This window comes from Mastomys coucha, unplaced genomic scaffold (assembly GCF_008632895.1).
Source record: "Mastomys coucha isolate ucsf_1 unplaced genomic scaffold, UCSF_Mcou_1 pScaffold1, whole genome shotgun sequence".
Classification (NCBI taxonomy): Eukaryota; Metazoa; Chordata; class Mammalia; order Rodentia; family Muridae; genus Mastomys; species Mastomys coucha.
Window position 1 is genome coordinate 53,062,586 of NW_022196891.1, and position 20,581 is coordinate 53,083,166.

The window sequence follows — 20,581 nt, forward strand, 5'->3', positions numbered from 1 at the left end:
TTTGGAGGGGAAACTAGGAATGGAGAAAATTACATTTAAATAAAGAAAATATCTAATAAAAAAAAAAAGAAAAAAACCAACACAAACAAACAATCCTGTTTTTCCTTAAGCACACAATTTGGAAAGAAGAATATATATTTTAAATGGATGAAATGAAAAAGCTGTAAATAATACAGGCTGAGATTTTTAAAGGTCTTATTATAACTAGTAAGTTTATATTCTATTTTATTTGAATAGCCAAGCCAGATTTTACATGTATACTATAAATCTGATCTTTGAAAAATATTTCTGATAGTTGCCAACTATGTAAGTGGTATTTATATAAATGTGTTCTCATACCTTTGAAAAGCTATGACTGCAGCCATCTGCGTCCTGAGTAAGGACATACCTTGGCAGAAGACAGTGTGGTCTTGTCTGGGGAAGCATCTTCATCAGAATCGTCATGATGGCCTCTCTTCTTTTCCATGTTAAACCTACGATGACTCTCAGAAGGCAGCAAAGATCGAAAGGACTTTTCTTCTATTTCATCTTCTGTCATAGATTCATCAAATTTCAGGGAGTATTCTGTTGCAATAGAAGTTGAGTCTAATAGAATGGAGAGAATTATCATAATTCTTTTACAGGGGAAGGAAGGGTGTGACACAGGGTCCTACATAGCCCAGGCTAGCCTTTAACTCCTGATCCTCCTGCCTCTACCTCCCAAGTGCTGTGCTCACGGGTGTGCCAACCTGTATGCCATCACATCTAGTTTACGCTATGTGGTGCTGCGCATCAAACCCAGGTCTTACTGTATGCTAGGCATGCATGATTCCAACTGAGGCACATCCCCAGCTCCATACCTAATCAGTACAATTCTTCTCAGTAGGCCTTTAAATAGAACCCCTTTTGTCTCTTACTGAGGCAATTCTATAAAAATAAATGTACCTAGCATTGAAGAGGAAAAATTAATTATCTTACAAAAAAGAAAAAACTCTCTAGAAATACCTAGAAATGCTAGAATCAGAAATATGCTAATCCTGCTTCTCACAGGCTACAGAACTCAGGAGAGCTGGTCCTGCCCCTCTCCTGCTTCAGCACTCAAGATGTTCTGCATTTCACTTGGGCAGCACAGTAGAGCTGACTCTGGGGATGAGGAGGTAGGTGAGCTGACCCTGAACTCGAAACCAGTTTGTCTTATGATGGCATGGGCAAGGAGAGATGCCCTCCTCTTCCTTTTCCTTGCCCCTCACCACCTATGTTATGCAGGAGAGCTGGCCCAAAGGTCATGAGAGTGGAAGAGTTGGTCTTATTCCTTACCAACTGCAGACCCTGCACCTTGCCTGGGCAATACAGTAGAGCTGGCCTTGGTTGCAGAGGTTCAGGGTGAGAACAAGAGAGCAGACCCTGCACCTTGCCTGGGCAGCACAATAGAGCTGGCCCTGGTGGTGTGGGTGTGGGTGAGCTGGCCTGAGGGTGTAAGAGTAGAACTGCTCTGCCCCTTGCCAGCTGCAGCACTGGGTGACTTAGCTGCAGAAGTGCTGTAGACTTCACCCTGGTGGCATGGGTGCAGGAGAGCTGGTCCACCCCAACATCTATGAATTGCTGGAGCTTGTCAAGGGGACAGTCCTGCAGATTCAAAGCTGCAGGATCTCCATGACACAGGGCAACAACAAGATATCTGAGGTGTCCCAGTGAGGTTTCAGTATTGATTGTGTAGCAGAAGCCAGAGGCCTTGAACCAGACCAATGAGTCACTGCAATGAACATTTGCAAGTAAAGAAGTGTGGACAAGGGTATACTGTGGGACACACTGAGACACATTACAGCTTTCACAACAAGATTTTTTTCCTTTTGTGGGGAGATAACAAGGGTGGAAGGTGGGTACGAAGGGATGGGGAGACGAGTGGAATTGGGGTGCCTGATGTGAAAGTCACAAAGAATTTTAAAAGTTAAATAATAAAAAAGAAATATGTTAAGAGATTAATATATTTCATAAAGAGCAGTTACAGATCAACTAGGAAAACCCTATCATACAAAGTTTATGACCAGATGCTTCACAAAAGAAATGACAAGAGGAAAAAAAAGTTTATAAACATTTTAACATTTTAGCAAAGAAATAAAAGTTAAGTTATCTTACTGCTGAATACATTTCGGATACACAGCTTTACTGACTCAAGCTGGATCTAACTTGAAAGCCTCTTTCAGAGGCCTAGTTCCAGAAAACTACTGTGCAAGCTGCCAATGGACGGAAGCAACTACACCACCCTACCCAGCTCCAAAACCAGTGAACCATGACAATGACCAGCTTGGTGAGATATGCATAAAGGTGCAATGAGCGGCACTCGTGTTGGTGGGAGCCCACAGTTGTCTAGCTGGGCTTACAATCCACTCGGCAAGACAGAAGTCATGCCTGTCACTGGGAACCTGGCAGACTTCCTGGGATTAGTCAGGTTATGAACCATAGAAAAGTAATCTTCTACCCTCTCTTTTCTAGACCAGCATAATTTCTTATCACATTCTAAATCTATCCAATTTTTAATTTACCTAGATTTCACAAAGCAAACTGCCTACAAACTGACTGTTGGTAAAACACCTAAGAGCCAAGTGGCTACAAAATTTACTCAGAAGAGTGTGCCCTCGACTGGAAAATCAGAGAAGCCGCTGGCTGTGGGACAGAAACGGTGCCACTCTATGCAATGAGATCTATCAGAAGCTCAGTGAATTTAAGATTCTGGCATCCAGTCAAACACTGCTTTGACTTCAAACCAGATCTTATCTTATAAGAAAATTCTCACTCATGAGAGGCAAATGAAAGCTACACAGCTATCCTTTTGAAAAACATGAACTTGGTTGGGTGGTGGTGGCACATGCCTTTAATCTCAGCACTCGGGAGGCAGAGGCAGGTGGCCAGCCTAGTCTAGTGAGTTCCAGGATACCCAGGGCTACACAGAGAAACCTTGTCTCGGAGAAACAAGAACAACAACTATAAACAACAACAACAACAACAAACTCCACATGAACCTGTTTGTCATCCACGAAAAAAACACGGAACAATTATGTCAAAAGACAGCTAACTAGAATGTAGATGAATGGCATGTGGAGAACATGCTTAAGCACCTACCATGCCAGGAAACATCTCATTCTCGAAAACCGCAAAAAATGTTTCTTCTCTCTTCTTCCTGTTATTGGTAGTTCTGGATATTAATTTTTCCCCCACAGGGTCAAAATATACCTGACTGAGATTGCAAGTGGAAAAATAGGACTTAAGTATTGAAAGTTTTTCTAGTTCCATTTATGTGTGAATTGTTCATATAAATCCAGGGATGTAAAACACTAATGTAATTGGGACTGTTTCAACCATTCAACTTTATAACAATTATAAATAAATATAAAAATAGTCTGGACAATGCTAATGTTCTAATTGATGGAATTGGGATGGGTAGAATAGCCTTGATAACTTGGCCTGACCTGACAGTGGCAGCCTTACTGATCTACTAAGTGTCCAGGAATCATTTTCCCCTTTGAAGAACACAACTTCAGACACACTAACCAGCCATCTCATGCCGTTCTAGAAGTCTGATCTCCTTGTTTTGTTTTATCCTGCCTACTTTAGTTTAGACTGGCATTGTTTCTGCTGGTAGCTACATCTCTGCACTTGCTTTCTTCCTCTCTTCTCCCCTCTAAGATACAGACTGGTAGGGCTAGAGACATGGATTGGTGGTTACGAACACTTGCTTCCTTCCCAGAGAACCTGAGTTTGATTCTCACCCACATAGTCTCAGCTCACAACCATCTATTCCCGTTTTAGAGGATCCAATGCCCACTTGAGACCTCTGCCAGCACCAAGCATACATGTGGTCCATAAGACATACATGCAGGCAAAACACTCACACACATAAAAACTTTAAAATAATAAAAACAGGGACTGGCTGAGAATTTTCTAAAGCTTTAATACTTGGTTCCTTTTCTTCTTAATAATTCCTCCAAGTTACTACAAGCTGTAAAGAAACAACACTTCGGTAGTAACCTCTTAAGGGAGATGTGCAAGTCTATCACTTTTAACTACGATTTTCCAGATAAACCCTCAAGCCCAGAGAGTACAGCTCCTCAATAAGCAACTGCCTAGCATGCATAAGGCCCTGAGTTCAAATTCCAGCAGCACAACAAACGCAAAGGACTCAATAAGTAAGTTTAATGGACTTATTTGCCACTCATCCCAAGGATCACTCTTCCTCCAGCTTTGCATATGTATACAAGGAAAGTTACCTTTCTCGTCCGGCAGAGATGGAATACTGTCACTTCCTAAGGAATCGTCCGCAGCCGTCTGCAGCTGTTCGTCCACTGAACTCTCCATCTTCTCACCATGGAATGTCGTCTTATTCTCCTTACTAGGTGGAACTGAAGGGCTGTCTTGTCGGCTGCTGCCACTACTACTTCAGTGTATGCAGATGTCACAGAGACAAACACACAGGAAAGAAATTAACTCATAGCTTCAAAGGAAGCCAATTCAGCCAACAACTGTACTTTATACTCAAGTCATAAACTAAAGGCAAACAGATATACTATAAAACACACAGATCAGGAGAGGTCATTCTCCCTGGAAATACAACAGACAACCATTATTCACAGGCGACCGTGTCCCTACTCATTTCACAGTCACATATTTTGGTTAAAGAAGGCTTCTGCTCACTATTTCCATTTTCTTTCACTAATACTGTGATTTATCCAGTTCTACTGGAACTGTTCTTGATAAACTAAACTTCTCACTTTAAATTCATACAACGCTTTTTTCCTCTAAAAATACCATGCAATGCTGATCTTTTTGTTTCCTTTCTTCTTTTCTTTTCTTTTAGAAAAGGTCTTATGCAGCCTATGTTGGCCTTAAACTTGATATATAGCCAAAGGTGACATTAAACTCCTGATCCTCCTGACTAAATCCCAAGCATTGGGAATGTAGGCACCAGGCTCCACAGTTGATTTTCTTTTCTTTTCTTTTCTTTTCTTTTTTTTCGAGAAAGGGTTTCTCTGTGTAGCCCTGGCTGTCCTGGAACTGACTCTGTAGACCAGGCTGGTCTCGAACTCAGAAATCTGCCTGCCTCTGCCTCCCAAGTGCCGGGATTAAAGGCATTAAAATGCTGGGATTAATGGCCACCACCGCCCGGCTGCTCTTTTTTCTTGTATCCTGTGATTCTATTCTTAATTTTCTTTCTACCTTTACAGCTAAGTTTTCCTGTATTTATTTCGCTTGTGTTTAATTTCATCTAACCTTAAAATTCTGCCTTTACCTATTGTGAATCTGAGTGATGCAAGTGCATATGGTTCCCACCTGAATGACTACAATTAAAAAACAGGCCAGGCAGTGGTGGTGCACTCCAACACAAGGAGGGGAACTACATCCCTGAAAAAGCAAGAAAGTAATCTTCCAACAAAACTAAAAGAAGATAGTCAGATGAATGGAATTCTAATTCTAACAACAAAAATAACAAAAAGCAACAATTAATTTTCCTTAATATCTATTAATATCAATAGCCACAATTACTCTTATACCTAAACCACACAAAGACCTAACAAAGAAAGAAAACTTCAGACCAATTTCCCTGATGAATATCGATGCAAAAATACTCAATAAAATTCTTGCAAAATGAATTCAATAACACATCAAAACAATCATCCTGGTGATTAAGTAGGCTTCATCTCAGGGATGCAGAAATGGTTCAATATTCAGAAATCCATCAATGAAATTCACTATATAAACAAACTCAAAGAAAAAAACCGTATCATAATCTCATTAGATGCTGAGAAAGCATTTGACAAAATCCAACATCCCTTCATGATAAGTCTTGGAAAGATCAGGAATTGAAGGCCCATTCTTAAACATAGTAAAAGCAATATACAGCAAACCAGTAGCCAACATCAAACTAAATGGAGAGAAACTTGAAGCAATCCCACTAAAATCAGGGACTAGACAAGGCTGCTCACTCTCTCTCTACCTATTCAATATTGTACTTGAAGTCCTAGCCAGAGCAATTAGACAACAAAAGGAGAGCAAAGGGATACAAATTAGAAAGGAAGAAGTCAAATTATCACTATTTGCTGATGATATGATAGTATACTTAAGTGACCCCAAAAATTCCACCAGAGAGCTCCTAAAGCTGATAGCTCCTAAAGCTGATCAACAACTTCAGCAAAGTAGCTGGATATAAAATTAACTCAAGCAGAGCGTGGTGGCGCACGCCTTTAATCCCAGCACTTGGGAAGCAGAGACAGGTGGATTTCTGAGTTCGAGGCCAGCCTGGTCTACAGAGTGAGTTTCAGGATAGCCAGGGCTACACAGAGAAACCCTGGCTCGATAAATAAATAAATAAATAAATAAATAAATAAATAAATAAATAAATGTAATTCAAGCATATCAGTGGCCTTCCTCTACACAAAGGATAAACAGGTAGTGAAAGAAATTAGGGAAACAACCCCCTTCACAATAGTTACAAATAATATAAAATACCTTGGTGTGACTCTAGCTAAGCAAGGAAAAGATCTGTTTAACAAGAACTTCAAGTCTCTGAAGAAGGAAATTGAAAGAGATCTCAGAAGACGGAAAGATCTCCCATGCTTGTGGATGGCAGGATTAATATAGTAAAAATGGCCACCTTGCCGAAAGCAATCTGCAGATTCAATGCAATCCCCATCAAAACTCCAACTCAATTCTTCACAGACTTAGAAGGAGCAATTTGCAAAAACATCTGGAATAACAAAAAACCGAGGAGAGCCAAAACTATTCTCAACAATAAAGGAACCTCTGGTGGAATCACCAACCCGGACCTTAAGCTATACTACAGAGCAACTGTGATAAAAACTGCATAGTATTGGTACAGTAACAGGCAGGTAGATCAATGGAACAGAATTGAAGACCCAGAAATGAACCCACACACCTATGGCCACTTGATCTTTGACAAAGGAGCTAAAACCATCCAGTGGAAAAAAGACAGCATTTTCAACAGATGGTGCTGGCTCAACTGGAGGTTAACATGTAGAAAAATGCAAATCAATCCATTCCTTTCTTCTTGTACAAAGCTCAAGTCCAAGTGGACCAGGGACCTCCACATAAAACCTGACACACTGAAACTAAAAGAAAAGAAAGTGGGGAAGAGCCTCGAGCACATAGGCACAGGGGAAAATTTCCTGAACAGAACACCAACAGCTTATGCTCTAAGGTCAAGAACTGACAAATGGGACCTCATAAAGTTGCAAATTTTATGTAAGGGAAAAGATGCTGTCAATAGAACAAAACAGTAATCAACAAATTGGGAAAAGATCTTTATCAACCCTATATCTGATAGAGGGCTAATATCCAATATATACAAGGAACTCAATAAGTTAGACTCCAGAGAACCAAATAACCCGATTAAAAATAGGGTACAGAGCTAAACAAAGAATTCTCAACTGACAAACACCGAATGGCTGAGAAGTACCTAAAGAAATGTTCAACATCCTTAGTCATCAGGGAAATGCAAATCAAAACAACCCTGAAGTTCCACCTCACACCAGTCAGAATGGCTAGGATAAAAAACTCAGGTGACAGCAGATGGTTGTTTGGCGGTTCCTTCGGAAACTGGACATAGTACTACCAGAGGTCCCAGCTATACCACTCCTGGGCATATACCCAGAAGATGCTCAAACATGTAATAAGGACACATGATCTACTATGTTCATAGCAGCCTTATTTATAATAGCCAGAACCTGGAAACAACCTAGATGTCCCTCAACAGAGGAATGGATACAGAAATTGAGGTACATCTACACAATGGAGTACTACTCAGCTATTAAAAACAATGAATTTATGAAATTCTTGGGGGAATGCATGGACCTGGAGAATATCATCCTGAGTGAGGTAACCCAATCACAAAAGAACACACATGATATGCACTCTCTGATAAGTGGATATTAGCCCAGAAGATCGGAATACACAAAGTACAATCCACAAACCACAAGAAACTCAAGAAGAAGGAAGACCAAAATGTGGATACTTCATTCCTTCTTAAAAGGGGGAACAAAATACCCATGGAAGGAGTTGTAGAGACTAACTATGGAGCAGAGACTGAAGAAAGGACAATCTAGCCTGATATAGCTGTCTCCTGAGAGGCTCTGACAGTACCCGACTAATACAGAAGTAGAGGCTCACAGCCATCCACTGGACCGAGTACAGGTTTCCCAATGAAGCAGCTAGAGAAAGGATCCAAGGAGCTGAAGGGTTTGCAGCCCGTTAGGACAAACAACAATACAAACTAACTAGTACCCTCAGAACTCCCAGGGTCTAAACCACCAACCGAAGAGTACACATGGTGGGACTAATGGCTCCAGCAGCATATGTATAGTAGAGGATGGCCAAATCGGTCATCAATGAGAGGATAGGCCATTGGCCATGTGAAGGTTCTATGCCCCAGTGTGTAGGGGAATGCCAGGGCCAGTAACCAGGAGAGGGTGGGGTGGTGAGCAGGGGGAGGGAGTAGCAAACAGGGATTTGTTCTTGTTGTTTTTTGTTTTGGAGCGGAAACTGGGAAAGGAGATATTGTATGACATACAAATAAAGAAAATATCTAATAAAAAAAAAAAAGGAAAAAGAAAAGACATCTGAATGGCCTGGTAAAACTTTCAAACATGTGAATGGCAGCATTGGGTGCAAACTTAAAAAAAAAAAAAATCACCCTGGTTATCACAGGGCTGAATATGAAACCTATTAACAGTCCGCTGTAGTAACCCAGTGGCCTACATGAAGTATCCGTGGTGGCAGCACTCAGCTAGAGTTAAAATGGAAACACAGTGTCAGACATCGTAAGTGATCAACACCTGTTGTGCTTATCACCTATTACTGTCCGAGTTCTCAGCTCTTTAATTGAGGCTGTATTATACTTGATGATATGGTTATTCTACCACTAGAAATGCTGTAAAGAGCCTGTGAAATCTACTCAGAAGTCTGAACCATAACTGAGACATACAGACATTAATATTGTGCCAGTATGAACGACAAACTCTTCAGTATTCTTCAAAACATTAGTATACATAGTAACATCAATAGATGTGAATAAAGTCATCCATGATGGCGAGTGCTTGTAATCCCAGTTATAACCACTCAGCAGCACATTGTGAGACCACAATCTCAACGGAGAAGGAAAGGGGGGTGGGCAAACATGAGGAAGAGAAAAGGAAATGGTGGGAGAGGGGGGAGAAAATGAAAAAGAAAAAGGATGCCAGTGTGGAAATGTACAATAACCCAGGCTTAAAACCAGATAAATCAAGGCTCAAATCCTTAATGTGTCACTGTGTGTGTGTGTGTGTGTGTGTGTGTGTGTGTGTGTGTGTGTGTGCGTGTGTGTGTATACAAGCCGGTGTCTAAGTGTATGTACCAGTATTTTGTGAGTATGTAGACATGCAGGCAAGAAGAGTATAGAGCATAATGCAGTGCTTGGATCTAAGTCAGGACTGTGCCGCAAGCACTCTGAAGCACTGAGCCATCTCTCTAGCCCGTTGGTTGAAGTCTTAATGTCTCCAGGGGACTTAGTTCCCTTCTCTAATCTAATTGAATTATTATCTGACTTGAAAGGCTGCTCTAAATATTACATGTAAAAGGAACAATCTATACAATGTTCAGGTTACTATATTCTCAAGGAATAGTAGCTGTATTATTACACCGACAAATATTTTATATATTAGCTATTTAAAAAGGAAGACTGGCACTTTGAAGGCCAGACATCATTCAATTTATAGAAATAAAATGTAAAAGAAAAAAGCAACGTTTAGAGCATTTATCAAAGTTCACACACTGTACTGATGAAAGCCTTCCTCACCGCCGATAGTCGTGACTCCGATATCTTGAAGACTCAGAATAACTGTCATGGGCTGGGGAGTACTTCTGACGCTTTGAGTCCACAGTGCCTTCTTTACTCTGGGAGACTGAAGCAGAATGACTTACCCTAAAAACAAACCAAACCAAACCTGACTTAACACGGGGTCTCTAGTAGGACAAGGACTTTAAATGATGCTAAACAGTAGTAGAACATAAAATCCTGAATGCATAAAAATTACAAAGCAAGTGTTAGCAAGTATTTTAGAATTCAAACAGAAAAGGACATATAATACAAAGAATACTCTCACTAGCCACTCCTACTCTCAATTAAAAAAAAAATCTATGAATTAGAGACAGTTAAAACATTATTTAAGGACACCAACCCCCCAAAACACACACACACAAAGCAAGCAGGGTGTATGATAGTGACACATGCCTTTAAGCGCAGAACTTGGGAGGCAGAGGAAGACCTCTGAGTTTGGGACCTGATCTACAGAGTGGGTCCCTGTCTCTAAAAAAAAAAAAAAAACAACCAACCAAACAAACAAAAAACCAAAACAAACAAATACCCCCCAAACAACAACAGAAACAAACAAAACAAAACAAAAACAACCCAAAAGCTTGGAGTATTGGTTTCTGCTTGTAATGTCTGCACTTGGAAGGAAGAAACCAGAGGATTGCCACAAGGTCTAGACAGCACAGGCTGAGCTGCACAGTAGGTTCCAGGCCAGACTGTCTGCCAGTGTGAGATGGTGAGAAAAAGTCTCCCCCAAAGAGAAAACACACACACACACACACACACACACACACACACACACACACACACTGACTAGGCAAGGTGACTTACACCTTTATTTAATCCCTCCACTGGGGAGGCAGGGTTTGAACCCAGTCTAAATAATAAGCTCCTGGCTAGCCAGGGCGACAAAGTAATACTCTGTCTTAAAAACTTTTTAAAGGACTTTTCATTTTTTCTAGAGTAAAGTCCAAAATTCTAACATCTGCAAGATCTCACTCTGGTTGTCCCATACCACTTTTCTCTTCTCTTTGCTCTCTTCTTCCAGTCAAACTGGCCTTTTCTGTTTAGAATTCCTCTTAAATATGTTGTGTTCCTTTTTTTTTTATTAGAATGTAATTAATGTTTATTATTATTTTAAATTTAATTATTAAAGTACTTTTTAAAGTTCTCTTGCAACATGATGAGAAAAGTTACATGATTTCAATTTATCTGAATTTGCCAGGCGGTGGTGGCATACGCCTTTAAATCCCAGCACTTGGGAGGCAGAGGCAGGAGGATTTCTGATTTTGAGGCCAACCTGGTCTACAGAGTGAGTTCCAGGACAGTCAAGGCTACACAGAGAAACCCTGTCTAGGAAAAAACAACAAAAAAACAAATAAACAAAAAAAATTATCTACAGCAATACTGAAAATACAAACATTTTTCTCTATACAAATTTTAAATAATTCCAAACATATTAACTATATATTTCAAAATAATATATCACTAATATTTTCTTAAATGAACATAAATATATAAAGTATTTTTGTTTGTTTGTTTTGTATTTAGTAGAGCTTAAAATCTTGGCTTTTACTGTGGTAACTTGATACAAGAGTTACAAATGTTAAGCAAAGCATTCAGTCTTACTCTTTGTTGTTCTCTTACAAGCCCCCTCCCAATTTAATTGTCTACATTTCTTTTGGGTATATAAGTACTTTTAAAATATGTAAGCTTCTCTAAAAACCATAATATAGTGTAAAAACATGAAATAAACAATACTACTAATAGAGCAGCTAAGATAGAAGCAAGATCTCAAGACCATTATGTTGTACACAGCAAGAAACTGTCACAAACAAGCAAGCTGAAAGTATATTTGGATTGTATAATATTGGACCTATTTCTCCAATTACCAAATTAGAGAGCCCATTAAATGACAATCAACAAATTTCTAATTCTTCATGTTTTTGGATTTCAATCGATTAGGATATGTTGGTAGTATTAATTTTCATATTAAGATATTAAGAAAAAGTAGTTGTTACTTCCTGTTGTTTTTGTTGTAAGCGGTGCAATTAGGTTGTGCGGATTTGTTGAAAGATTACTTTCTTGCTTCTTCTAGGGTGTAGTTTTGCTCCTTATGTTGATGTTTTCCATCTATTATCCTTTGTAGGGCTGGATTTGTAGAAAGACATTGTGTAAATTTTGTTTTGTCATGGAATATCTTGTTTTCTCCATCTATGGTAATTGAGAGTTTTGCTGGGTATAGTAGCCTGGGCTGGCATTTGTGTTCTCTTAGGTTCTGTATGACATCTGCCCAGGATCTTCTAGCTTTCATAGTCTCTGGTGAGAAGTCTCATGTAAGTCTGATAGGCCTGCCTTTATAGGTTACTTGACCTTTTTCCCTCACTGCTTTTAAAATTCTTTGTTTAGTGCATTTGATGTTTTTATTATTATGTGACAGGAGGAATTTCTTTTCTGGTCCAGTCTATTTGGAGTTCTGTAGGCTTCTTGTATGTTCATGGACATCTTTTTCTTTAGGTTAGGGAAGTTTTCTTATATACTTTTGTTGAAGATATTTACTGGCCCATTACCTTGGGAGTCTTCACTCTCTTCTATACCTATTATCCTTAGGTTTGGTCTTCTCATTGCGTCCTGGATTTCCTGGATGTTCTGGGTTAGGAGCTTTTTGCTTTTTGCATTTTCTTTGACTGTTGTGTCAATGTTTTCCATGGTGTCTTCTGCCCCTGAGATTCTCTCTTCTATCTCTTGTATTCTGTTGGTGATGCTTGCATCTATAACTCCTGATTTCTTTCCTAGGTTTTCTATCTCCAGGGTTGTCTCTCTTTCTGATTTCTTTATTGTTTCTATTTCCATTTTTAGATTCTGGATGGTTTTGCTCATTTCCTTCACCTGTTTGACTGTGTTTTCCTGTAGTTCTTTAAGGGATTTTTGTGTTTCTTCTTGAAGGGCTTCTAGCTGTTTACCTGTGTTCTCCTGTATTTCTTTGAGGGTGCTACATATGTCTTTCTTAAAGTCCTGTATCATCATCATGAGAAGTGATTTTTATATCTGAATCTTGTTTTTCCAGTGTGAAAGTGTGTCCAGGACTTGCTATGGTGGGAGTATTGGGTTCTGATGATGCCAAGTAACCTTGGTTTGTGTTGCTTATATTCTTACGCTTGCCTCCTGCCATCTGGTTAACTCTAGTGCTACCTGCCCTTGCTAAATCTGACTGAAGCCTGTCTTTCCTGTGATCCTGGTTGTGTCAGAACTCCTCAGAGTCAAGCTGTCTCTGTGATCCTGTGATTCTGTGATCCTGTGATCCTGGGCGTGTTAGAGTGCCTGGGAGTGGAGCTTCTTCTGGGTGTTGTGGGACTGGCTGCAGAGTTTGTGCCCAAGGTTGTTCAGTGCACCAGCCCAGGCAGACCGGAAGAAAACTGAGCCACTGGGCTGGCAGAATTCCTGTGTACCTGGTCCCGCTGGTCCCAGTTACTCCCGGTGTTGGGACAGATGTTGTGTACTCTCACCTCTGATCCTAAGCGTGTTAGAGCACCTTGGAGTGGAGCTTCCTCTGGGTGTTGTCTGTTGTGTTCCTTTTTACTCTGACTCTTTGCCTCCTATATATCACCTACTCCTTACCTACTCTATCCCATTACAAGTCTCTAACACCTTGATCTCTGGCCTTCTGCTATTTGACTTCCAGTATCACATACCTCTGAAACACTTTCTTTTATAACACTTAACCTAAGTTTATAAAGTTTTCATTCACTTAACTGAGTATTTGACAAAAGTTCCTCTTCCCATTGGACTGTATATCCATAATTGTTTTCTCTATACCCTAAATGGTGCATAGGACAAAAAGGTGCCTTGTTACATATTTTGAATGGCTTGTTACATACTCACCTATCTGTTTCAGCTTTGGTCCTCAGTTGTTTCATGAAATCTGGAAAATGCTGCCGCTGGTGGTCGTAGAGTGTTGCTAGGGGAACTCCAGAAGTTGTGATGGCATCTGCGAGGTGTGTTCGAGTTAGTTCTGCCATCTAAATGTGAACACACCAAATAGCAAAAGTAGACTTTAAAAGGTAGTTACAGGAGAGCTGAAAAGGAACACAATGCCCTGTAAAGATCATTGAACTGGAGCTCACAAGATGGCTCTTCACACAAAGGCTGCCAAGCTTGAAGACCCGAGTTTGATCTCTGAGACCCACATAGCAGCAGGAGACAAACATTTTCTTCAAGTTATGTCTCACTTCAACACTCAAACTCACCTGCCTTTCCCTCCATAAAAAGTAAATGAATAATGTGATCTTAGTGGGGCTCTGCTCAGAGTCCTGTCAAAGTATGCATCCTGTAGGTGTTAGACACCCATTACCAACAAGTTCTTAGTTGTTCAGGATGACTCAGAAGAAGAGCGAAAGGCTCCAGCGGCCCTCACCTCACAGATCTGCCGAGCTGCATCTGTGGTCAGGCGCGCAGTCTCTGATTGCTGAGCTGCTATTTTACAAGTTGCTTCCTGAAGAACTTCTGTCACTTCTCTTTGTGATTTAACCACCTGCTGTAATGATTCTGCATGGACCTATAAATAAAAATGCTTAGGATTTAGTCTTCCTTCCATGTAACTTAATTTTAACTTACAAATTAGTTTCATGGAGCAAATACTTGGTGAAAAATACACTTGACTATAACCTGTATTTCATAGTTGATGGGTCTGTGGGTGATTAACTACTATGTACTTTGGTTGCCGTTTCTCTCAACTGCGACTGAGTCTTGACTACTTATTTCAAAGGGTTGCTATATAACTCAAATGTCATGAAATTACCACATATAAAGTACAAAACATTATCTACCACCTTTCTTCTTTATAGTTACACACTTAATGTGTTCTTCAGTGAACTTTTTAAATATAAGTTTTAGGTTTAATAAACCAACATCTGTCACAAAACAAATTACCTGAGCTGCTTTGTTCCGGGTTCCTTCTAACTGTCTCTGACACTCCAAAGCCTCTTGTTCAGCTTTTAGCTTCAATAAAGCCAAATCTCTTTCGTGACGTTGCTGCTGTGCCTTTCAATTAAAATGATCACATATTAATTCTTCGGCATTTAAAATGTCTTGACACAGTCGCTCCAGTAAACACATTCCTTTGCTCCTTATCTTCTCTCCTTTTCTCTTCAATGAGTCCTTTATGGACCACGCTGGCCCTCAACTAACAGGCCATCTGTCTCAATTTCCTATAGAGCTAGGACTGCAAACGTGAACCACCATACTAGACTCACAATGTTGTTTCTCGTGTAAATGATAGATGCCAAACAACAGAACCTAAAGGAAAGGTAGGAAACTCTAAAGTGATCAAACATCTTACTGTTCACCAGCAGGTAGCTAGAAAGCAAAAATTATACCATATAACTCTTTGATTTTTACTAGTTGTATATGTGAAACTAAAATTAATGCCTTATTTCTCATCATTTTGATTGCCTCTGAAGGAGCAATTTCATCTAAAATGTTGCCTCCCTAAAGGCCTCCTTTTAGTTTTTTTTGTTTGTTTGTTTTTTAAAAAGGGCCTTTCTGACACCATCATTCCATACTGTGTTAATTCCAAGTATATATATGTTCTATCTCTTCTGGAATGGTACTAAATAAATAGCATGGTTCTCTATAGGTGGTTAAACTATACATGAAATTATATAATGCCAGGAACAGATTTGAGATTTCCAAAATTATAATGTAGCCTGGAAAAGAAATCTGTGTATATCTGGGCATGCATGAGTGCATGTAACTGTTTCATATTATAAAGGGAGGTCAGAATTCCTGGGTACCCGAACTAAGTAACAATAGTGTTATAGTTACAATGACAGCACAAAGTCCCTAGATGTTTTCAATATGGCCTGTGAATCATAAAAAGGGACTGACGTCTACTTTGTTAAGGACTGACAGACTCAATGCTTATTCCAAATCCATGGTGAGCATGGTCTTTCTACTGCAGTGAGGCCAAATGCTCAATGTTAAATCATTTTAGAGAACAATGAGAATTTTCACTAAGTTACAGGTGCTTTTATACATGACCCAAGAAATAATCCTGGGTATTCAAGTAAGAAAAATTAAAATATGTTGTATATCAACCAATAAGAAAATACATGGACAATGAGGACCTACTAATCATTAGTTTATTACTAGGCAAAATTACAATGTCATAGATAAATCCTAGATTTATGTTGAATAAAATAAACTAAATACAACAGAGTTAGAAATAAACATGAATATATATAAAATTCTGGAAGAGACAAAAATAAACCATACCAGAGAAAAACAGACTGAATACCCCTCTGGGAATTAACAGAAAATGGGAAATGGGTCAAGTGTCTGGGACAAGAGAAGTTTCCTATTGATTAGATGGTTGTTGTGGAAGAATATACATTAATAAAAACTGCACACCTAAAATCTGCATTGTTTAGTTGAATGTAATACCTAAGTAAAATAAAATAAAATAAAAATGATGCCCTAAAACTTCCACAAAGTAGAACACTGGTTAACCTCTGATGTGCTGAGTTACAGTGTACCCTATCCTCGTTTTATAAAACATCTGGACCTCAGAAATGGTTAGCTGGTTTATTTGTTTAGTTCAAATAAAGCATAAAAAAATCAAACAAAGTGGGGGCTGCAAGATCATATAAGTAAAGAAGCTTTCTGCTAGGCCCTACAAGCTGAGGTCCATCTCCAAGACCAACATGGTGGAAGAAGTGATCCCCAGGAGTTATCCTCTGCTCTCCTGAGACTATACATATACAATAAACACATGCATTTTAATAAAAAAATAATAACAAATATTAACAAATAACAAATAAAAGAACAACTATAACAAAAATCATCACCACCACCAAAAAACAACCACCACCCAGACAAACCTAGTCATTTCCATCAGGAAAGAAAAACAGATGACTGTTATCCTTAATTTCCAGTCATTAAAACAGAGTACAAAACATGGAAAACAAAGTATGTGAAAGAGTGACTACTGGCGCTCTCAATTCTCTTGGGGGTGCCAAGTTTTCTGGTTTGTTTAGTTTGGTCTTGGGGGAAGGGTCTGATTGCAGAGTCCCAGCTAACCTTAAATCCCTGATCCTCCTGACTCAGCTTCCCAAATAATAAGACTGCAAGCACGCGCTACCAAATCAGGCTTCATGTTTCTGTTTAGTAATCCAAGTGATAGTTTTTCTCTTGTTATTTATAGGTACTATACGGACTACTTTTAATTCTCTTTGGAAGTTTGAATTTTTTTTTTTTTTTTTTGAGACAGGATTTCTCTGGCCATGCTGGCCTTGAACTCACAGAAATACTCTTGCCTCTGCCTCCTGAATGCTGGTATTCAGATATTCACCACAATGCCTAGCTTGAAAGTTTTGTTTTGTTGTTTTGTTTAACCAAACAATACTCATTAAGTGTAATTCTAAACACAAAGAAAGAAGAAAACCACAGAAAACAAATTATGAGAATTCAATGAATACCTTTATGATCTGAGCCAGAGATACACTCTCCTGCTGAGCGAGGGCGATGCCCCGAACTCTTTCCACATCAGACAGCTGGCGCACTGACTCCTCAAGGGCACTCAGGTAACTGAGTTCTGCAGCCATGCGATGCTGAAGGCCAGCAGGAGAGAAACGCTGAGAACCTGGGAACAGAGGCATCATTAAACCAAAAGGCTCACACAAAACACCACCACCAGCTCTCACTTTATGAGCATGTGACAAATCTACCTTTTCTTTGTACTAAAGACAGTGACTTACTAATATATTTTAATAATTACTTCTTTTCTTCTCTTATGGGCATGTATATATACATGTTACATGCCTACAGATGGGATATAGTATTTGAGGGATGAGTTTTAACTAATGCTGGAAACATGGAAAAATATGAACACTGTTGAACTTATGCTTTTGAATATTTAATTTCTATACAGTTTTTGTTTAATACTTCAAAGAGTAATCATATAAACTTGAAGTAACATTTTCTATCATTCAGTTTGCTGTTTTTCTCTTTAGTTTCTATCTCTCTTTTGACATATGGTTCATGTACCCCAGGCTGACCTTCTAACTCACTCGGTGGCCTAGGTTGAGGTGTGTGCATTCCGCATGTGATTTATGTGGTGTCTGGTAAACCCGGGCTAGGCCTGGACTCCACTAGTTGACCTATACATGACCCTTTACCTTCAAACTTTTACCTGCATGAATCTATTTACCTGGTGTGGAATTCATCTCTGTTTTATTCACATCAGTAAAAGCTGCAGTGGGCTTAAATCCAGTTGTAGTTGGAGGTACTATGAGTGAGGACTTAGACCTTTCTAAAGAAGTCCCAGGAAGGTCAAACTGTAACAATTTCTGTGAACTTGGAGATAGTGGGGAAGTTGGAGTCTTCTGAGATCTTCCCTTGTCTGATGAGCCACTAGAAGTTTTTGCATAAAGACATTAGAGAAACTACTCCAAGAAGCAGCTAAAGAGTAAGAATAACAAACCTATTTTCTTTACCAACATGAATTAGCTTTACCAATGCTAATTATGATGAAGGCAATCATTCACTCAACAGTCACTGCTTGATTGTATCACATGAACACTTCTCTAGTTGCTAGATACGCAGCATTGAACAAGCTAGGTAAACAGCATTAAATGAAATAGTGAAGCAGCTTATTGATTAAACTAGCACTGAACAAGTCCCATAAACCACAGTTTATTCATTCCATTATGAAGCAAACCCTAAGACAGCCATTATACACTAATAAAAATATAACTATATATAAAAACTTTAGAAACAAATATTAAAACATGTGTCTCAAGTAAAATATCATTTTGTGTTTAAATTTCTTTAAAGCCATGACTCTTTATTTTCTCTGTTAAACTAAAGGTCATAGCAAAAAGTTATTTTCATATTGTCATCTCCAAATACTTAATATATGTTTACCTATACATACTAAATTTATTAATACTATAACACTGTCTGAGCTTTTCTTAAATAACTTCACATAACTCATTGTAACAACGCTTAAGGTATTTAACACAACACAAAATACATCTCATTCATATTTACTTGTTTTGGATATCTGTTTGATGAATAAATAAAGAGTTTGTCTACAAAGTATTTAGTACAATTAATACTTTTTGTTTTGTTTTGTTTTTTCAAGTGTAGCCTTGGCTATCCTATAACTCAATTTGTAGACCAGGGTGACCTGGAACTCACAGAAATCCACCTGCCTCTGTCTCCTGAGCACTGGGATCAAAGGTGTGGACCACCATAGCTGGTGCAATTAAGACATTTTTTAATATACTAAAGTAGGTTTTATTTTAGCTTCTGAAAAAAATGTGATGGGTTTCAAAGGCAAAAATTATGCCTACCTTGAATATCTGAATAAAAGTAGTGTTGGGAAAGCATTTACTGGCTTACCAAGATCTCTAACAGAGGACTTAAGAGAATGTAACAGTAGCGCCCCTCCACACACAATAGATACCTGAAACCACACTGTTTATACACATACATGTTTAATTCCTTCCCTATATATTAAAAAATATTTATGTGTATGTGTGTGTACCTAAGTGTATGGACCTGGTACAGGAGCCTAAGGTGACCAAAAGCGGGCATCGAATTCCCAAGAACTCGAATAATATGGGTGCTAAGAACCATGGCTGGGTCCTCTGGAAGAGCACCGAGTACTCTTATTCACCATCTCACCAACCTAACTTCTTCACTGTAACTTGCTACTTGCCACACAGGGTGGCTGTGAACTTTACAGTCTGAAGCACTACAGTAAAACGACTATGACAGTCTTTTACCATCCCCATAATTTCAGGAATAAAGCATTTCTCACAGTAGTTCTTTTCTACATAACTTCAGCATACAATCTTTTCCATTCTCCCCCACCTCTTTTTTTTAACCTTTCCCTTAAAGGAAGCACTTTATAAAGTGTTTTTAGTGTATACAAATTAGCATCATTACTACCCTATGATTAGAATCCATTATTAAACAAAAGAAAGTTTGATTAAACTCAAATACTGCTCAAAGAGCTGGAAGAGGGAACAGAGGCCTGGATCCTATGTAATTACTCATAATATTTATTACGTTATAGAAAGAAGTCATTTATTTCTACAATTTTTCACATAATATTTAATAACAACAGTTGAGCATAACTGAGCCATGGAAGCAAAATAATGCATAGGAGACTATAGTCAATTTGATTTATAGCCCCTTAAATGAATTTTTATTTTGAATTCTACCACATTAAACAAAATAAAGGACTCTATAATTCACTATATGGATTTACAAGATAAATTTCTATTTGTTTTGCAGAGAAGAATCACTTAGACCACCATTTCAAAAAGGTAAGTTCTCACTGCTCTGAAATACATTTAAAAAGGTTTTTTATTATTATTATTATTATATTCCCTCCTTAACAAGGTTCAAATTACACTCACCATCGTGAATCTCCACAGATGAAGAGCAAGCTACAGAGTCCAGTATGGGGTATTTATTAAGCTGTCTTAGATTTCATTTTTTTTTTTTAACTTTTATTGCATTATGATGAGAAAAGTTACATGATTTCAATTTATCTGAATTTGTTAAACTTTAAAAACATATATTAAGTAAACAGACTTAAATCACATTCTTCTTTCCCTTCTGTACCCCAACTCCTCCCCAGAGACCCCCCCTTCAATACCTACAATAACTTTTTTGTCTTATTCCTTAAAATTTATAAAATATTATAACAATAAAAATAAGTATTATAAAAGTTGT

At 38.6% G+C, this 20,581-nt stretch overlaps 1 protein-coding gene across 3 annotated transcripts in view; it reads right to left on the reverse strand.

Annotated features, from left to right (window-relative positions):
- Positions 1–20,581, reverse strand: part of Cep350 (centrosomal protein 350) — a 157,697-nt gene that overhangs the window by 57,447 nt on the left and 79,669 nt on the right. For all 3 annotated transcript variants that reach the window (XM_031385383.1, XM_031385392.1, XM_031385375.1), the window contains 8 exons: positions 18,042–18,244; positions 17,311–17,474; positions 14,765–14,875; positions 14,250–14,390; positions 13,718–13,854; positions 9,821–9,946; positions 4,245–4,408; positions 389–585 (listed from right to left, as the gene is read on the reverse strand). In XM_031385383.1, the coding sequence (XP_031241243.1) occupies positions 389–585; positions 4,245–4,408; positions 9,821–9,946; positions 13,718–13,854; positions 14,250–14,390; positions 14,765–14,875; positions 17,311–17,474; positions 18,042–18,244 (1,243 nt within the window). The remainder of the gene's footprint in view (positions 1–388; positions 586–4,244; positions 4,409–9,820; positions 9,947–13,717; positions 13,855–14,249; positions 14,391–14,764; positions 14,876–17,310; positions 17,475–18,041; positions 18,245–20,581) is intronic.